Source organism: Phoca vitulina, unplaced genomic scaffold, assembly GCF_004348235.1.
Source record: "Phoca vitulina isolate PV1807 unplaced genomic scaffold, GSC_HSeal_1.0 scaffold85, whole genome shotgun sequence".
Lineage (NCBI taxonomy): Eukaryota > Metazoa > Chordata > Mammalia > Carnivora > Phocidae > Phoca > Phoca vitulina.
The window spans coordinates 945,734-957,945 of NW_022589788.1; the positions used below are offsets into that span (position 1 = coordinate 945,734).

General features: G+C 60.5%; 2 protein-coding genes across 3 annotated transcripts in view; one reads left to right on the forward strand and one right to left on the reverse strand.

Annotated features, from left to right (window-relative positions):
• Nucleotides 1–68: 68 nt before the first annotated feature.
• On the reverse strand, nt 69–5,279 carry TMEM129 (transmembrane protein 129). 2 transcript variants are annotated; one of them, XM_032395576.1, is made up of 4 exons: nt 4,970–5,279; nt 2,560–3,034; nt 1,721–1,823; nt 69–1,610 (listed from the first exon to the last, which is right to left on the reverse strand). In XM_032395576.1, exons 1-4 carry the CDS (start codon nt 5,172–5,174, stop codon nt 1,362–1,364), a joined length of 1,032 nt encoding a protein of 343 aa, XP_032251467.1. In that variant the 5' UTR covers nt 5,175–5,279; the 3' UTR covers nt 69–1,361. The 2 variants fall into 2 exon arrangements, with proteins under 2 accessions (XP_032251467.1, XP_032251466.1); XM_032395575.1 differs by having other exon boundaries at nt 1,721–1,880.
• A 525-nt stretch (nt 5,280–5,804) lies between these two features.
• TACC3 (transforming acidic coiled-coil containing protein 3) overlaps nt 5,805–12,212 on the forward strand; it is an 11,758-nt gene continuing 5,350 nt past the window's right edge. The window contains exons 1-6 of the mRNA XM_032395541.1: nt 5,805–5,892; nt 7,948–8,110; nt 8,272–8,414; nt 9,298–10,245; nt 10,942–11,017; nt 11,168–11,303. Coding sequence (XP_032251432.1) covers nt 7,949–8,110; nt 8,272–8,414; nt 9,298–10,245; nt 10,942–11,017; nt 11,168–11,303 — 1,465 coding nt within the window. The 5' untranslated portion in view covers nt 5,805–5,892; nt 7,948. The remainder of the gene's footprint in view (nt 5,893–7,947; nt 8,111–8,271; nt 8,415–9,297; nt 10,246–10,941; nt 11,018–11,167; nt 11,304–12,212) is intronic.

The following is a 12,212-nucleotide window of genomic DNA, read 5'->3' on the forward strand; positions in this document are numbered from 1 at the left end:
CGGTTACTTCCCAGTCGGCTTCTCCCCGTTACCAGTTCGAATATCAGGAAAAACAAAACATTCCAGTATGTACTTCAGACTTTTATTAAATACCGTATCGCTCAGATACAATAAATTTGTCTTTATAAAACTAAGTAACTTTCTTTTGTAGTAAAAATAACCCAACTCAGTCCTTCGGCGGCACCTGAAACCCTGGGCGGAGGCTGGGCTCGCCGTCCCCTCTGATGGCCTTCGTTTGCGGGTACCCTGGCGGCCCACGAAACCGAGCCGCCTCAGCTCCCAAACCCCTGGGCTTCAGTGCGGCCTCGGGCAAGTCAAGCCGGCCGGGTCCAACACCCTTGCTTCAAACAGCCGGGCTAAGGGGGCTTAGAGCTACAAATACGAGGGCCCCCTCCAGCAACCCCATCGGTCAGAGCTGGGCCTCATGGCCGGGCTGCTACCGCCCTCCTAGATGTGCCACCGGGAACTGGGAAGAGGCACATCACTTTCTGACCCAGGTGGACCCTACAGAGCTGTGGCCAGCCCTGTGCCGTGTCCCAAGTCTGTCTGCATGTGGTCTGTCGCTGTCTTCCCTCTGGCTGGGAGTCGGGCTTGGCCTTTCTCTGGACTCACCGGGCAGCAGTAGGCACGGACGTGCATGCCCTCCAGGAGATAGGCAACCCCCACAAGCATGCAGCTAAAGAATAGGAGTTGAGAGAAGCCAGCCCCTAACAGGAAGTCCAGGATCTCCCCAGGCCACATAGCAGGTAGGGGCCACCCCACCCAGGAAGCCCCAGGCAGTGCTGCCACCCTGCAGTGGCACCCCAGTCTCTCTCTGCACCGCCAGACTCTCCCCCAGACCCTCAGAGCCGCCTGGTGGGATGCAAAGGGGACACAATAGCACAGAGCCAGCAGCCAGCTTGGAGACAGGAGCCTGGAGGACAGACTGCAACCAGTTTGGATGAACCTGGGTCTGGCACGTAACCGAAAGGCAGGTGTGTTACACAAAATTAAGGCAAGTGGTTCAGGGTAGGGCCATGGGGGCAGATCCCTGGTGTCCAGAAGACAGCCCAGGTAGCCTCACAATGCTCTGGAAACGGGCCCCACACCATACCGTGTTCCAAGTCCAGCACCTACCCCCACCTGGAGAAACAAGAAGCAAAGGAAGCGGACGCACTGAAGTCCCATCCCAGTGACACTGCTGCAGAGGAAAACTTCCTTTTTAAACAAAACCCTCGTCCTTCATCATGCTGGGGAAAGAACCCCTGGCTGACAACACAAATGAGGGCCTGGAGCCCTGGCTGCTCCTCATGGTGGCTGTGGGGTCCCTAGCAGGGCTCGCTGGGACCCCCAAGGCCACTCCCTCGCTCCAGCCAGCAGGCTCAGCGCACGGCACACACATCCAGGATGCAGAAGCGTGCACGGCAGGTGGGGCAGGGCACGCGGCTGGCAAGCCAGGTGTCAGGGCGCTGTGGGTCCTGGCGGCTGGCGAACCACTTGCCCATGCAGGTGAGACACCACATGGGGCGACAGTAGCACTGCTGGCACTCGCCCTCAGCTGCCTCTTGGCAGGTCTTCACCAGCTTCACACTGGCACGTGTCTGCATGCAACCAATGCATGCCTCCAGCTCCTATGGGCGGGCGTAGAGGGTCACAGGGAGCCTGGCCAGACGGCCCTGTGCCCCCCCCCACCCAGGGGGCCTGGCCTGTGGGAACCCACCTGCCCCCACCCAGCCCTCACCTGGCTGCTAGGGACCGAGTAGGTTGGGTTGACCTCCACCAGGGAAGCAAACGTCTCCAGGAACAGGTCGCCCAGGCTCTGATGGATGACCACGTTGGCCGCACTGCGGATGGGTGCGCGGAGTTTCTCACACAGCTCACCATACTCCGTGGAGTTCAGCCTGCACAAGGTGGGGGCTGCTGGGCTGGGGCCACTGAACCGAGGCCCCTCTGCAGGGCAGGGCCATCATTCCTGGTGGGGACGCCGGGGTGCCTAGGGTGACGGCACCCACAACCACATGGCATTTGGGAGCCCAGGCACAGCCCAGTCGCCTGATAAAGACCAGCCAGCAAAGACAGCCCTGAAGCCAGAGCCCACAGAAGGAGCACCGACCACCTGCCCTCAAGGGATGCAGGGAGGGGCAGAGAGAGTGGGGAGATTGCAGCTGAGACACAGAATGCCTGGCTTTCAACAAGTTCAGGCACAAAGGGGATCACAGAAGAGGGACAACAGACTGTCCGAAGCCTGAATGGGACAGGAAGACCTCGGCTTGGGCCCCAAAGCCAAGACAGCCACCAAGCCTCAGTCCTGTACCACCCCCCCAAACATCCCTAACATGCTCCCCTGAAAAGAGCTGCAAAAGGCAGCTCAAACGAGAACACAGAGAAAGCAGAAGCAGAGAGTACCTATGGGGGTGTGAGGGGACAAGGGGCCTTGAGGGAGGGTTCCGCTGGAAGGGTGGCGAGAAGAACGTGCTCCACGCGTCATCGCCTCCCAAAGAACCCAAGACTAGAACCTGACTGCTGGCTGCCTCCGGCACGCCCCAGCCTCACTGTGACCCTGGCCACAAGCGTACCTACCGGATGTCGAAGGCCCGCACGCCAGGGCTGGCACTGGCCACGTGGATGGTGAGGAGCTGCACAGGCAGGCTGGAGTCCGCTGAGAGCGCGTGCTGCCGTGACCCCGTCACGGTCAGGTGCACGTCCTGCTGCCGAGCCGCGTGCACACGGTACGTGGTCACCTTCATCACCCACGTGTCCGTCACGATCACACGAGCCCCTGGTGCCCCCGTGGCAAACTTATCGATCCGCCGGAACTCAGTGTTGACTGAGGAGGCCACAGCCCGCCAGCCTGACTGCGGGAGGGCGTAGAGGGCCAGGGTGCGGGCCAGCGGGTGGCGGGCCCACTGATCACAGGACCAGTAGTAGATCAGCGTGCTGGCGATGGTGGGCAGAGTCACTGCCAGCAGGAGGAAGAGCCGCCAGGCCTCTGGGGCCTGGCCGAGGGAGTAGAGCTGCTTTTCTGAAGCTGCAAAGCACATGCCCACGTAGTAGCCTACAAAGGATGGGGAGGGCCTCAGCAAAAATCAGGACTGCCAGGCCACTGTTCTCCCCCCATACTGCCCACCAAGGGCCACCCTGGTCAGTTCTCAGGGCCAGGCGACGGTACCCCAGGGCAAGTGCGCTTTACCTGCCTCCACGCTGACCCAGCTCAACCCTTGCCCAGAACAGTAATACAATAAATGAGGAAAACACGTTTTTAATTTACTACTTCAGTTTTATACGAGTAATACATGATTACCGAAATAGGAAAACCTAAAAAAAACGCAAAAAACAAAAACAAGGATCTGGTGTCACCCAAAGCAGAGCTACACACTGGCCCTCCCAGGGGCGGGATCTTGGCCTCTCAACCCTACCCCCTCTGAGGAGGCAAATCAGAGTGTGACCCATCCCAGAGCTCAGATTTGTGTGCCAAACAGTAAGCAGAGAACAATGGGGAACACCATAGCTCCAGGGCCCCTGCTGGCCAGATCAGGGCAATCTGCATATCTGAACAATTGACGTAGATAATGGATACCTGCGTGAGCTCATTTAAGGCTGCAAAGTAATAGTAAACATTTACTGTTGATCAAGTTACCACATTTCAGGTAATTTATCTTGCAGCGGTAGATAACATGCATACAAGTTTCAAAGCTTTTCAAAACAAGTTGAAAAGGAAGAGAAAGACCCCAGGACTGGCCACAAGGCCAGGCTCCTCCACCTCCATGAGTCACTGAGCTCCCTAAGTTCTGGTTTCTCTGTCCATGTGTAGTATGGTGATGGTCCAGCCACTCACGGGCTTTTAGAAAAGATGTGGCTAAAAGGACTCCAGAAAGCTGTGGGGACCTTTAGTTGCCAGGGCAGAAACCCAACCCACGACCCTCTCAGGAGCTCAAGTTCCAAGCCGCGCTTTCCTCATCTGAGGAATCAGCTAATTGGTAACCCTGCCTTACGGGGGTGATGGGGCCTCAGGCTAAGAAAGCCACATAGTTACCCCAACAGCAGGCAGAAACCACTTGGCCAAGGAGACCACCAGACTGCCACCAAGAAGGCCCTGTGTCCTTCTTGGCATGGGCAGGCAGCCCTCGTGCACAGACCTGGCCTCAGCCCAGCCCCCTCCAGGAGTCTCTCCACACCTGGCCCAGGCTGCTGTGCCCTGCTGACAGCTGGAAACTCCTGAGTCCACTGAGCCAGCGACCGGGGCCCAGCAGCCACCTGCCCTTCTAGACCTGCTTCTGTTCTGTATCCTCCAGAGAACACACACACACACACATCTAGTACCCCTCTTTCCAGCCAGTCGCCTGTCCAACCAGCTGACAAACCAGCCTCTCAGAGGCCAGGAGCACCTGGGTCTCCGCCCAGGCCAAGCCCTGGGCCACGTGTGAGCATTTTGCCCCCGCCACACACACAAACACGCCCCCCCAACCTCTGCACCTGTGACACCCCCATGGGGTTACCCATCTCCGCCTCCTTTCTCACACCCACCTTCCAAAGCCTGGGACAGGCCACCTGCTCTCCCAGATCCCTCCACCTCCGTTAGAATCAGTTAACTCATGCCGCTCTCCTGGGAACTGCCCCCACAAAATGACCTGCCCCAGCTAGGCGAAGCATCATCCCCTTTGCCCGCCCCCCAATATTCTAAGCCTTCATTTCTGCCACCTGCAAGCAGCCACCTGCCGCCAGCACCTTCCTCTCCGCTCTCGGGAGCCGCGGACGCGAGAGGCCCGTCTCAGAGCGCACGGGCTGTTAGTCCACAGCCGCGGCTCTCGGAGTCAGCGTCTCTCCTCAACTCGGAACGACCGGGGGTCCGCGCGCCCTCCCCCGACTCTACTCCACTTCTGGGGTCCCGGAACTCGGCCGCGAGCCCGCGGGGCCACTTACGCCCACCAAGGGGTACACAGGCCGGTGCCGCGCCCCGAGGACCCTCTGGGGGAGGGTCCGGCCTGCTCACCGAGCGGCAGCAGCGAGTGGCACAGCAGCGTGGCGGACGTGCGGCGCAGGTGGTAGGGCACAAAGGCGGCGTCCTCGCTGCCCAGCCAGCCCGACAGCAGGTTCTGCACCGTGAGCCCGGCCGAGTGGAACTCGGTGGGCGTGAACACGAAGCACACGGCGAACACCAGGTAGGCCAGCGTGAAGGTGACCTCCGGGCTGTCCATCGCGCTGCCGCGGCCGCCAGGAAGCCGTCGGAGAGAGTCCCGCAGCCCCCGACGGGAAACAGACCCGAGAATTCCGAGCCGGTGGGCGGTGGCAGGTGTGCGCCAGGCCGGCGCGGGGCGCTCTGGGAGATGGTGTCCCCGCCCGCGGGGCATTCTGGGAGATGGCGTCCCGTCCGCAGGCCGGCGTGGGGCGCGCTAGGAGACGTCACATCGACGCGGGGCACCCTGGGAAACGCAGTTGCCGCGTCCCGCACACAGCCAGAAGTGCTGAGGCCGCGCCAGTCCTCGCGAGGGTTCGGCTCCATCTCACGACCCGCCTTAGGGGCGGCTGCAGCTGGTCCCATTTTACAACTGGGGAAACCGAGGCCCGGGCCAATGGCTCTCAGGCCCTGGCCTTTCCGCGCAGCCCAGTCGCGTCCCCGGCAGACCCCGCCCCCGCCCCCGCAGCCGCCGCCCGCCAGCGGCCCCGCCCCTCCGCAAGCTCGGCGAGCCGGGATTCCCATGGCTTCCGGCGCCCGCCGCGCCCAGCGTGCCCCTCTCCCCGGAAGCGGAGCCGCCGGCGCCCTGGAGGCGTGGCCGCGGCGCCCTGTGCGTCCCGCCCCCGGCCTCGCGCTGATTGGCCGCGCGCTCCAACCGTCGGTATTTGAATCGGCGGCGGGCGGACGGTCCCCCGGACTCGGCGCCTCCCGCTCCCTCGGCTTCGCGTGGCCGCCGGCAGGTAGGCGGCGGCCGGGTCCCGGGCTCGGGCATCCATCCCCAGCTCCTCCTCCAGCCTCCGGGCCTCGGGCTCCGCGCCCCGGCTCCCGACCCCCGCGGCAGCTGGGCGGCGCCCGCCCTTGACGGGCCCTCCTCCCTCTGCGCTCCTCCCGCGGCTCCGGGGTGCGCCGTCCGCACAGCACCCCTGCTCTCTTGGGCCCACCCCGCCGGCTGTTGCGGCCGCCCTACCAGGGGCGCCTTCCTGCCGGGGTCACCGGCAGCCCGCGTGCCCTGCTGGTTTCCGGCCGCAGCCCGTGGGCGGAGACGCCTGGGGGGGCTCCTGCCTTACCGGTTCCTCCTCGGTCTCCTTTGTCGGCCCCCGGGAGGTCGGTGTGTCAGGGTCCCTCGCGGTCCGGTCCGTTGGCCTCCCCCGCCGTCCCCTGGTGACCGTCCAGCCTCAGACACCACCTGCATCCGCGCCACCGGCTCGCGGCCCGCTCCCCAGCCCTTCCCGGCTGTGCGGCGCTGCGCCTCCCTCCCCGGGGCAGCTTCGTGCTGCTTTCTCCACGCCCCACCTGCGAGCCATCGCCGACTCGGGCTGCACCGGGCCTCCCGGGCCTGCTGATTCTCCCCAGCTGCTCGGCGCAGCTCCGCCCTGTTCCCCCCGCAGACCCGGACCTTCGCCCACTGGGCTGTCTGGCCTCGCAGCCTCTGCTCGGGAGCCTTCTCCCCATTGTCCGTGGAAGCCAGACCTGCAGAGCCTGCCACGGCTGTTCTCCCACCTTCCTCAGGAGAGGGACTGCGGAAAGGTGTCCTCTGGGCCCCCTCCCTCGTGTATCCCACAGCCGTCCAGCTATCCCTTCCCGTTTTACCCAGTGTTCACGCCAAAAATCTAAAAGTCGCCCTTCTGTTTCTCTCCGCCTTCCAGATGCCTTGTGGGCCCGCTGGCCAGGCCAGGGCTGCTCTCTCCACCCCTGGTTGGCTGCGGGAGTCTTTGACCCCCCACTTCCCTCCTGCCCTTCCCTGGCCTCCACACACGGCCCCACCCCCATACCTTCCAGGGCATCTTGTTACCCTGACTCACCTCTTTCCGGGGCACCCTTGCTCCTTCTGCCCCCGACACCCCGGCCTTGCTCCTCAAGCTGCAACCTCCAGCACCCCCACCGCCAGCAAATACCTGTGATGTTCCCGTGGACAGGCCCTCCAGCGACTCCTGGGTTGGGAATGTCATGCTGGCGACCATCATGAGGACCTTGGGAAAGGGGTGGGGACTGTTCTAGAACCTTCTGGGTCTCAGTGGAGGTCGCTGGTATATATTTCTAGACTCCAAATCTCAGTGTAGAAGCTTTTCAACTCCCCACCAAGTAATTCTGGATCTGCCGGTTGCTGCCTTGTCCCGCTCTTCCTCTGGGCCTCGGCCCTCACGATGCCCCAGTGTGCTCCTCTCCTGGCCTGTGACGGAAGAGCAGGCCACAGCACCCTTCTGCTTTCTTGCTCTCGGCTAACTTGGCAACCTGCTGCCTCTGGGCTGTGGCCTCAGCGCCTTCAGCGGAGGCCTGAGGGGAGACCCAGGCTTTCTGACAGGCCAGCACCCCTGTCTCCTGACCTTTACCCACTAAGTTCAAATTTTTTTTTTTTTTTAAGATTTTATTTATTTATTTGACAGAGACACAGCGAGAGCAGGAACACAAGCAGGGGGAGTAGGAGAGGGAGAAGCAGGCTTCCCGCGGAGCAGGGAGCCCGATGCGGGGCTCCATCCCAGGACCCTGGGATCATGACCTGAGCCGAAGGCAGACGCTTAATGACTGAGCCACCCAGGCACCCCAAGTTCAAATTGTTCTGAGGACCTGATTCTTCTCCCTTGTCCTGTGGGCTGAAGGCCCTTGTGGCTCTTTGTCCTGGGAGGTGGCAGCTGCCCTAAAACAGGACAAGGACTGCCTGGCAGAGGACATGCTGCCTGAGATGTGACCCACCTGTGCAGGAAGGGGACATCTGCCCTGTGAGGCTCACTCCTTGCCCTGGCTCTTAATCCAGACTGCACAGTCCTCATACTGACGTAAACTGTCTGCTTTTCCAGAATGAGTCTGCAGACCTACAGTGATGAAAACGTCACTGGTGACAAAAATGCAGAAAACTGCGAGTTCCTGTTTTCACCACCGGAACTTACCGGAAGACTATCTGTTCTTCGTCTGTCACAGAAAGAAAATGTGCCACCAAAGAGTGTATTTAAAGCTATGAAAGTAAGCACACTTTGCCCGTGTAAATCTACTGTGTGTCACTCATTAGGTCACCCTGGGACTTGCTTGCCTGGGGACTTACGGAAGTGGGCAGGGCACTGCCGCATAGCGCCATAGTGGTTGAAGACTTGAATTATCGGACAGGTCTCCTCCTCCCCCAACAGGTGACTTTTCAGACTCCTCTGCGGGACCCACAGACGCACCGGATATTAAGTCCTAGCATGAGCAGCAAGCTCGAGGCTCCTTTTGCTCTGGAGGATGCTGTTGGGTTAGAAAACTCTCCTCAAAACCGGACCCAGAAAGAGAAGTAAGTGCTGATGCTGCTTGATGCACTGTAATTTGTAACGTCTCCAGCGGAAACAGCAGAAAAATTCTGTTTTGTCGTTAGTCACATCTGGTCGAGTTCCTCCTGGTTTCTGCTCTGAGGTCATGCGATGTGTTGCCCGGCATGCTCGCATTAGAAGCCACTTGTTAGTAGAAAAGCAATTAACAAAATGTGTAGAATAAGTTTTTTTGTTTAAGATTTTTTTACTTATTTGTAAAGAGAGAGCACGAGTGGGGAGGGGCATAGGGAGAAAGAGAATCTCAGTCTCACGATCCTGAGATCTGACCTGAGCCAAAACCAAGAGTCAGATGCCCAACTGACTGAGCCACCCAGGCGCCCCAAATAAGTTTAAGTTTTATGTCCCAGTCCTGTACTGTGCTTTTGCCAACGCATTGGCCTGGCTTTTGTTTCTCTAATTTCATGAAACGTCTGAGCACATCTCCGAGGAAGGATGCTTTGTGGTTAGGTTTCTTTTTTCATACCCACTGGGGTCTCCTTTCTGTTTGCAAGTCAGCCTTGGGTGTTCTCAAGAGCTCTCAAGCTTGCCTTTCTCTTCAGTGAAAACCTTGATCCTCCTGTGCCCCGGATTATGTAGCCGGTGGTCCCCAATTGAAAGGGGGAAATAGGCAAGCAGAGAAAACCTTAACTGTGATTACGTGTCATGTTTCCGCTCTCTCGGAAACCTGCATGATCTAGTTGGACCACTAGTTTTGATTTATGAGGATTTACTTGGGAAAGTTAGTCCTTCTAGGAAGAGGGTTGACTGTTCTTTTTTTCTGTTTTTAGGTAATGTTTCCCCGGGGGTTAAATTCTAATTAAAAAGCTAATAGGTTCCTTAGCGTTAACTAAGTTTGTTTCTGAAAAGCCAACAGTTCACCAAGGAAGTTGACACCAAAATGACCAATGGAATTCTCCAGAAACGAATGGTGGCCAATGCCAATCCCCCTCCAGCAGATGTGAGACCAGCCTCTGAAGATAGGCAGCATTCCAGTGGGCCCACCTCAGCTCACCTGGCCAGCCTGGATCCCTCAAGCTCTCCCCAGATGCCAGAAACTCTTGAAGATCAAGTGGCTTCTCTAGGACAAACATCTGTGAGCCCTGAGCAAGCCTTGGAGGAAAATGTTCATTCTCATTTCTTAGAAAAAAGTGTTACCTCCACCTCGGAAATCCTAGAAGACCCTTCCCAGATGGCTCCCCAACACCGAACAGAAGACCCTCCCAGAGGTGCCAGAGAAAGCTCGAACCAGGTCCCTGCTTCCTCAGCCAGAGCTGCTCTGCCCCCTGGTACTCCCCCAACAGGAGCACGTGAAGAAGGACCCCTCACAGACCTGCCTGGCGAGGCCCCGGCTGGCCCTGAAGACCCCTCTGGTCCTGGGAACACCATCCTGGCCAGCCCTCTGAAGGCTGCAGGGGCCACGTCCCCAAGTCCTCAGAAGAAAGAAGCTGATGGCCAGAGGGCCAGCTCTTGGAGCAGCGGGCCCATAGGACTAGAATTTGATTTCTCTGACAATGCCACCAGCAAAACGTTGTCCCCACCAAGGGAACTGGGGAAGAGACCCGGCCTTAAACCTCCCTCTAGGATGTCAGAGGCGAGGCAGGAAAAGGCCCCCGAGGAGGCGGGTGAGGGGCCCGTTCCCCTTCCCCAGGGGTCTTACAACCTGGACTGGAACAAGCTGGAGGACCCAAACTTTAACCCGTTTGAAGGTGGAGGAGGGGCCCCGCCCCCAGAGTGCCCCCAGAGCGGGCCAGCCGAGCCTGTGGCCGAGGAGCTGTGTGCTGGTCCCGAGGCCGCAGGGCGCTCCTCCCCGAGCCAGTGAGTACTAGGTGGTAGTGGTGGCGGGGTAGCTGCTCAGCAGCGTGCGTGCCGGGGGACCCCAGGCCAGAGAAGGGGCCGGGGGGCGGCTGCCGGTCGTGGGTCCCAAGGCTGAGGAGGGTGCTCACAGCCGCTGCAGGTGGCTAGGGAGAAATGGGGGGCGAAAGCACACAGTGGCGCCCTTTTCCGTCCCCGTGCTTTCTCAGAGCGTTTTCTATAAAAAACCTGGAGCTTTAGAAAGATCTCCGAACGCCGTCCGCGGCTGCGAAGCCAGTGGAGTGGCTCCGTGCACTTGCTGCGGTGCTCCAGGCTCTCGTGGCGCCCTGGGGACGGCGGCTTCACGGCCACCGAGGGCTCGCACGGGCAGCTCTCAGCCACGAGTGCACCCTGATGGTCCTGGAGGCCACCTCCCCGCTACTGGCCCGGCCTGGCCCTCGGTGACCCTCCCTCCGGCGCGTTTGCCTGTTTCCTGGTGAAATAGGACAAGTGAGCCCTTGGGGTTTGCTCTCTGAGCTGAACCGGCCTGAGAGCTCCTTGCCGAGGCCCCTGGGAGGCTCCTGCTCCTTGGGCAGTGGAGGTGGGTGGGGACGGCTCTGCTGGGACTCCCGCGTAGCCCCTGACCTTCGAGGCGAGGGTTCACAGGGCAGGAGGCAGCTCGGCGCCGGGGCACAGGCCCTGCTGACCCCATCTGTTCAGGCAGGTGCCTTCAGCCTCCACGGATGACACGCCTATGGCACAGACCGCGGCCGGGACCCCGGGCACAGCAGGCGAGGTATGGAGGCGGGCTCGGCCCGTGCTGTCGTGCTGCGCGCACACGGGCGGAGGGCGGCCGGCGGAGACCGGGCGGGACACGGCGCGGCACGGGCCCTACACCGGACCTTCGACCTCACCAGATGCCCGAACTGAGTCGCCCTTCTTCCAGGAGGGAGCTGCGGACTGGGCAGGTGCATCAGCTCCCGCGGGCAGCCCGGGCGGTGAGCCTGCGCCCCCCACTCCTCCGCGGGGCCCGGAGCCTGCCTCGGAGCCGGAGGAGGAGCACTTCCGAGACCCAGCTGAGGGTACGTTGTCCCCGGGTCACCTGTCTGTCCCCACCAGCTGGTTGTTGTTCTGTGAGTGCCGTGTTCAGTGGTGTTTTCGGGAGACTGCCCCATAGGCAGCTTTGTTCCCTGACTTGAAGCGACACACGCAGGGGCTGTGGACACTTTCAGGACATACCCCTGGTGTAGGGGTTTCCAGGACCGGAAATCAGACTCGGGAAAGGTTCTGTGCAAACACACAGGCGGCAGGGGCCTTGTTGGTTGGTGGAGAGATCCTGATGGAAGGGTGAGTCCAGACGGAGAACACACAGCTCTGACCTTCAACATGGGGGGTCCTCCGGACTCTGAGATGCTTCCAGGGAAAATCTATGATGCAATTGAGAGAGCAGGCAACTTGACAGGGTCTCGATGTGGCTTACTTAACCTTCAGGCAGAGAGGAGACTGGGAACAGAGTGCAGGGTTAGGTCGTGGCAGGATGATCCCAGGGACCCCAAAGTCACACGGGGGGTTCTCGGGTCTGGTTTCTCTCACTGAACGTCAGGTTCTCACGGATCCTCCACCTTGTAGCGCGTGTCGCTGCTTCGTTCCTTTCCCAGCCGAGTAGCCTGCCACTGTGCGGATGGACCACAACTGACGTTTCCCTTCACCAGCTGATGGGCGTCTGGGTTGTTTGCTCAGTGAGAGTGCCGCGAACATTCGTGTCCACGTGTCTGTGTGGACGTGAGTGCTCGTTGGCCTGGGGCATAAACCTAGAAGGGGAACTCCGGGTCACGCAGTAACTGTGGGTGATGCTGAGGAGCCGCCAGCTTGCTCTCCAAAGCGGCTGCACCACGTAACGATCCCACAGCAGCAGTGTTCGAGGTCCCGATCTCTCCACGGCCTCGGCAGCTCCGCGGGGGCCTCCGAGACTTCGATTCCAGCCTCCAGCC

Excerpts from the sequence above, each read along its gene's own strand:
- TMEM129 (XM_032395575.1), bottom strand. The coding sequence starts at position 5,174 with ATGGACAGCCCGGAGGTCACCTTCACGCTGGCCTACCTGGTGTTCGCC. Across the intron at positions 1,881-2,559 it reads GTGCGGGCCTTCGACATCCG|GCTGAACTCCACGGAGTATG; the intron begins GTAGGTACGCTT and ends CACCTTGTGCAG. Across the intron at positions 1,611-1,720 it reads ACTCGGTCCCTAGCAGCCAG|GAGCTGGAGGCATGCATTGG; the intron begins GTGAGGGCTGGG and ends GCCCGCCCATAG.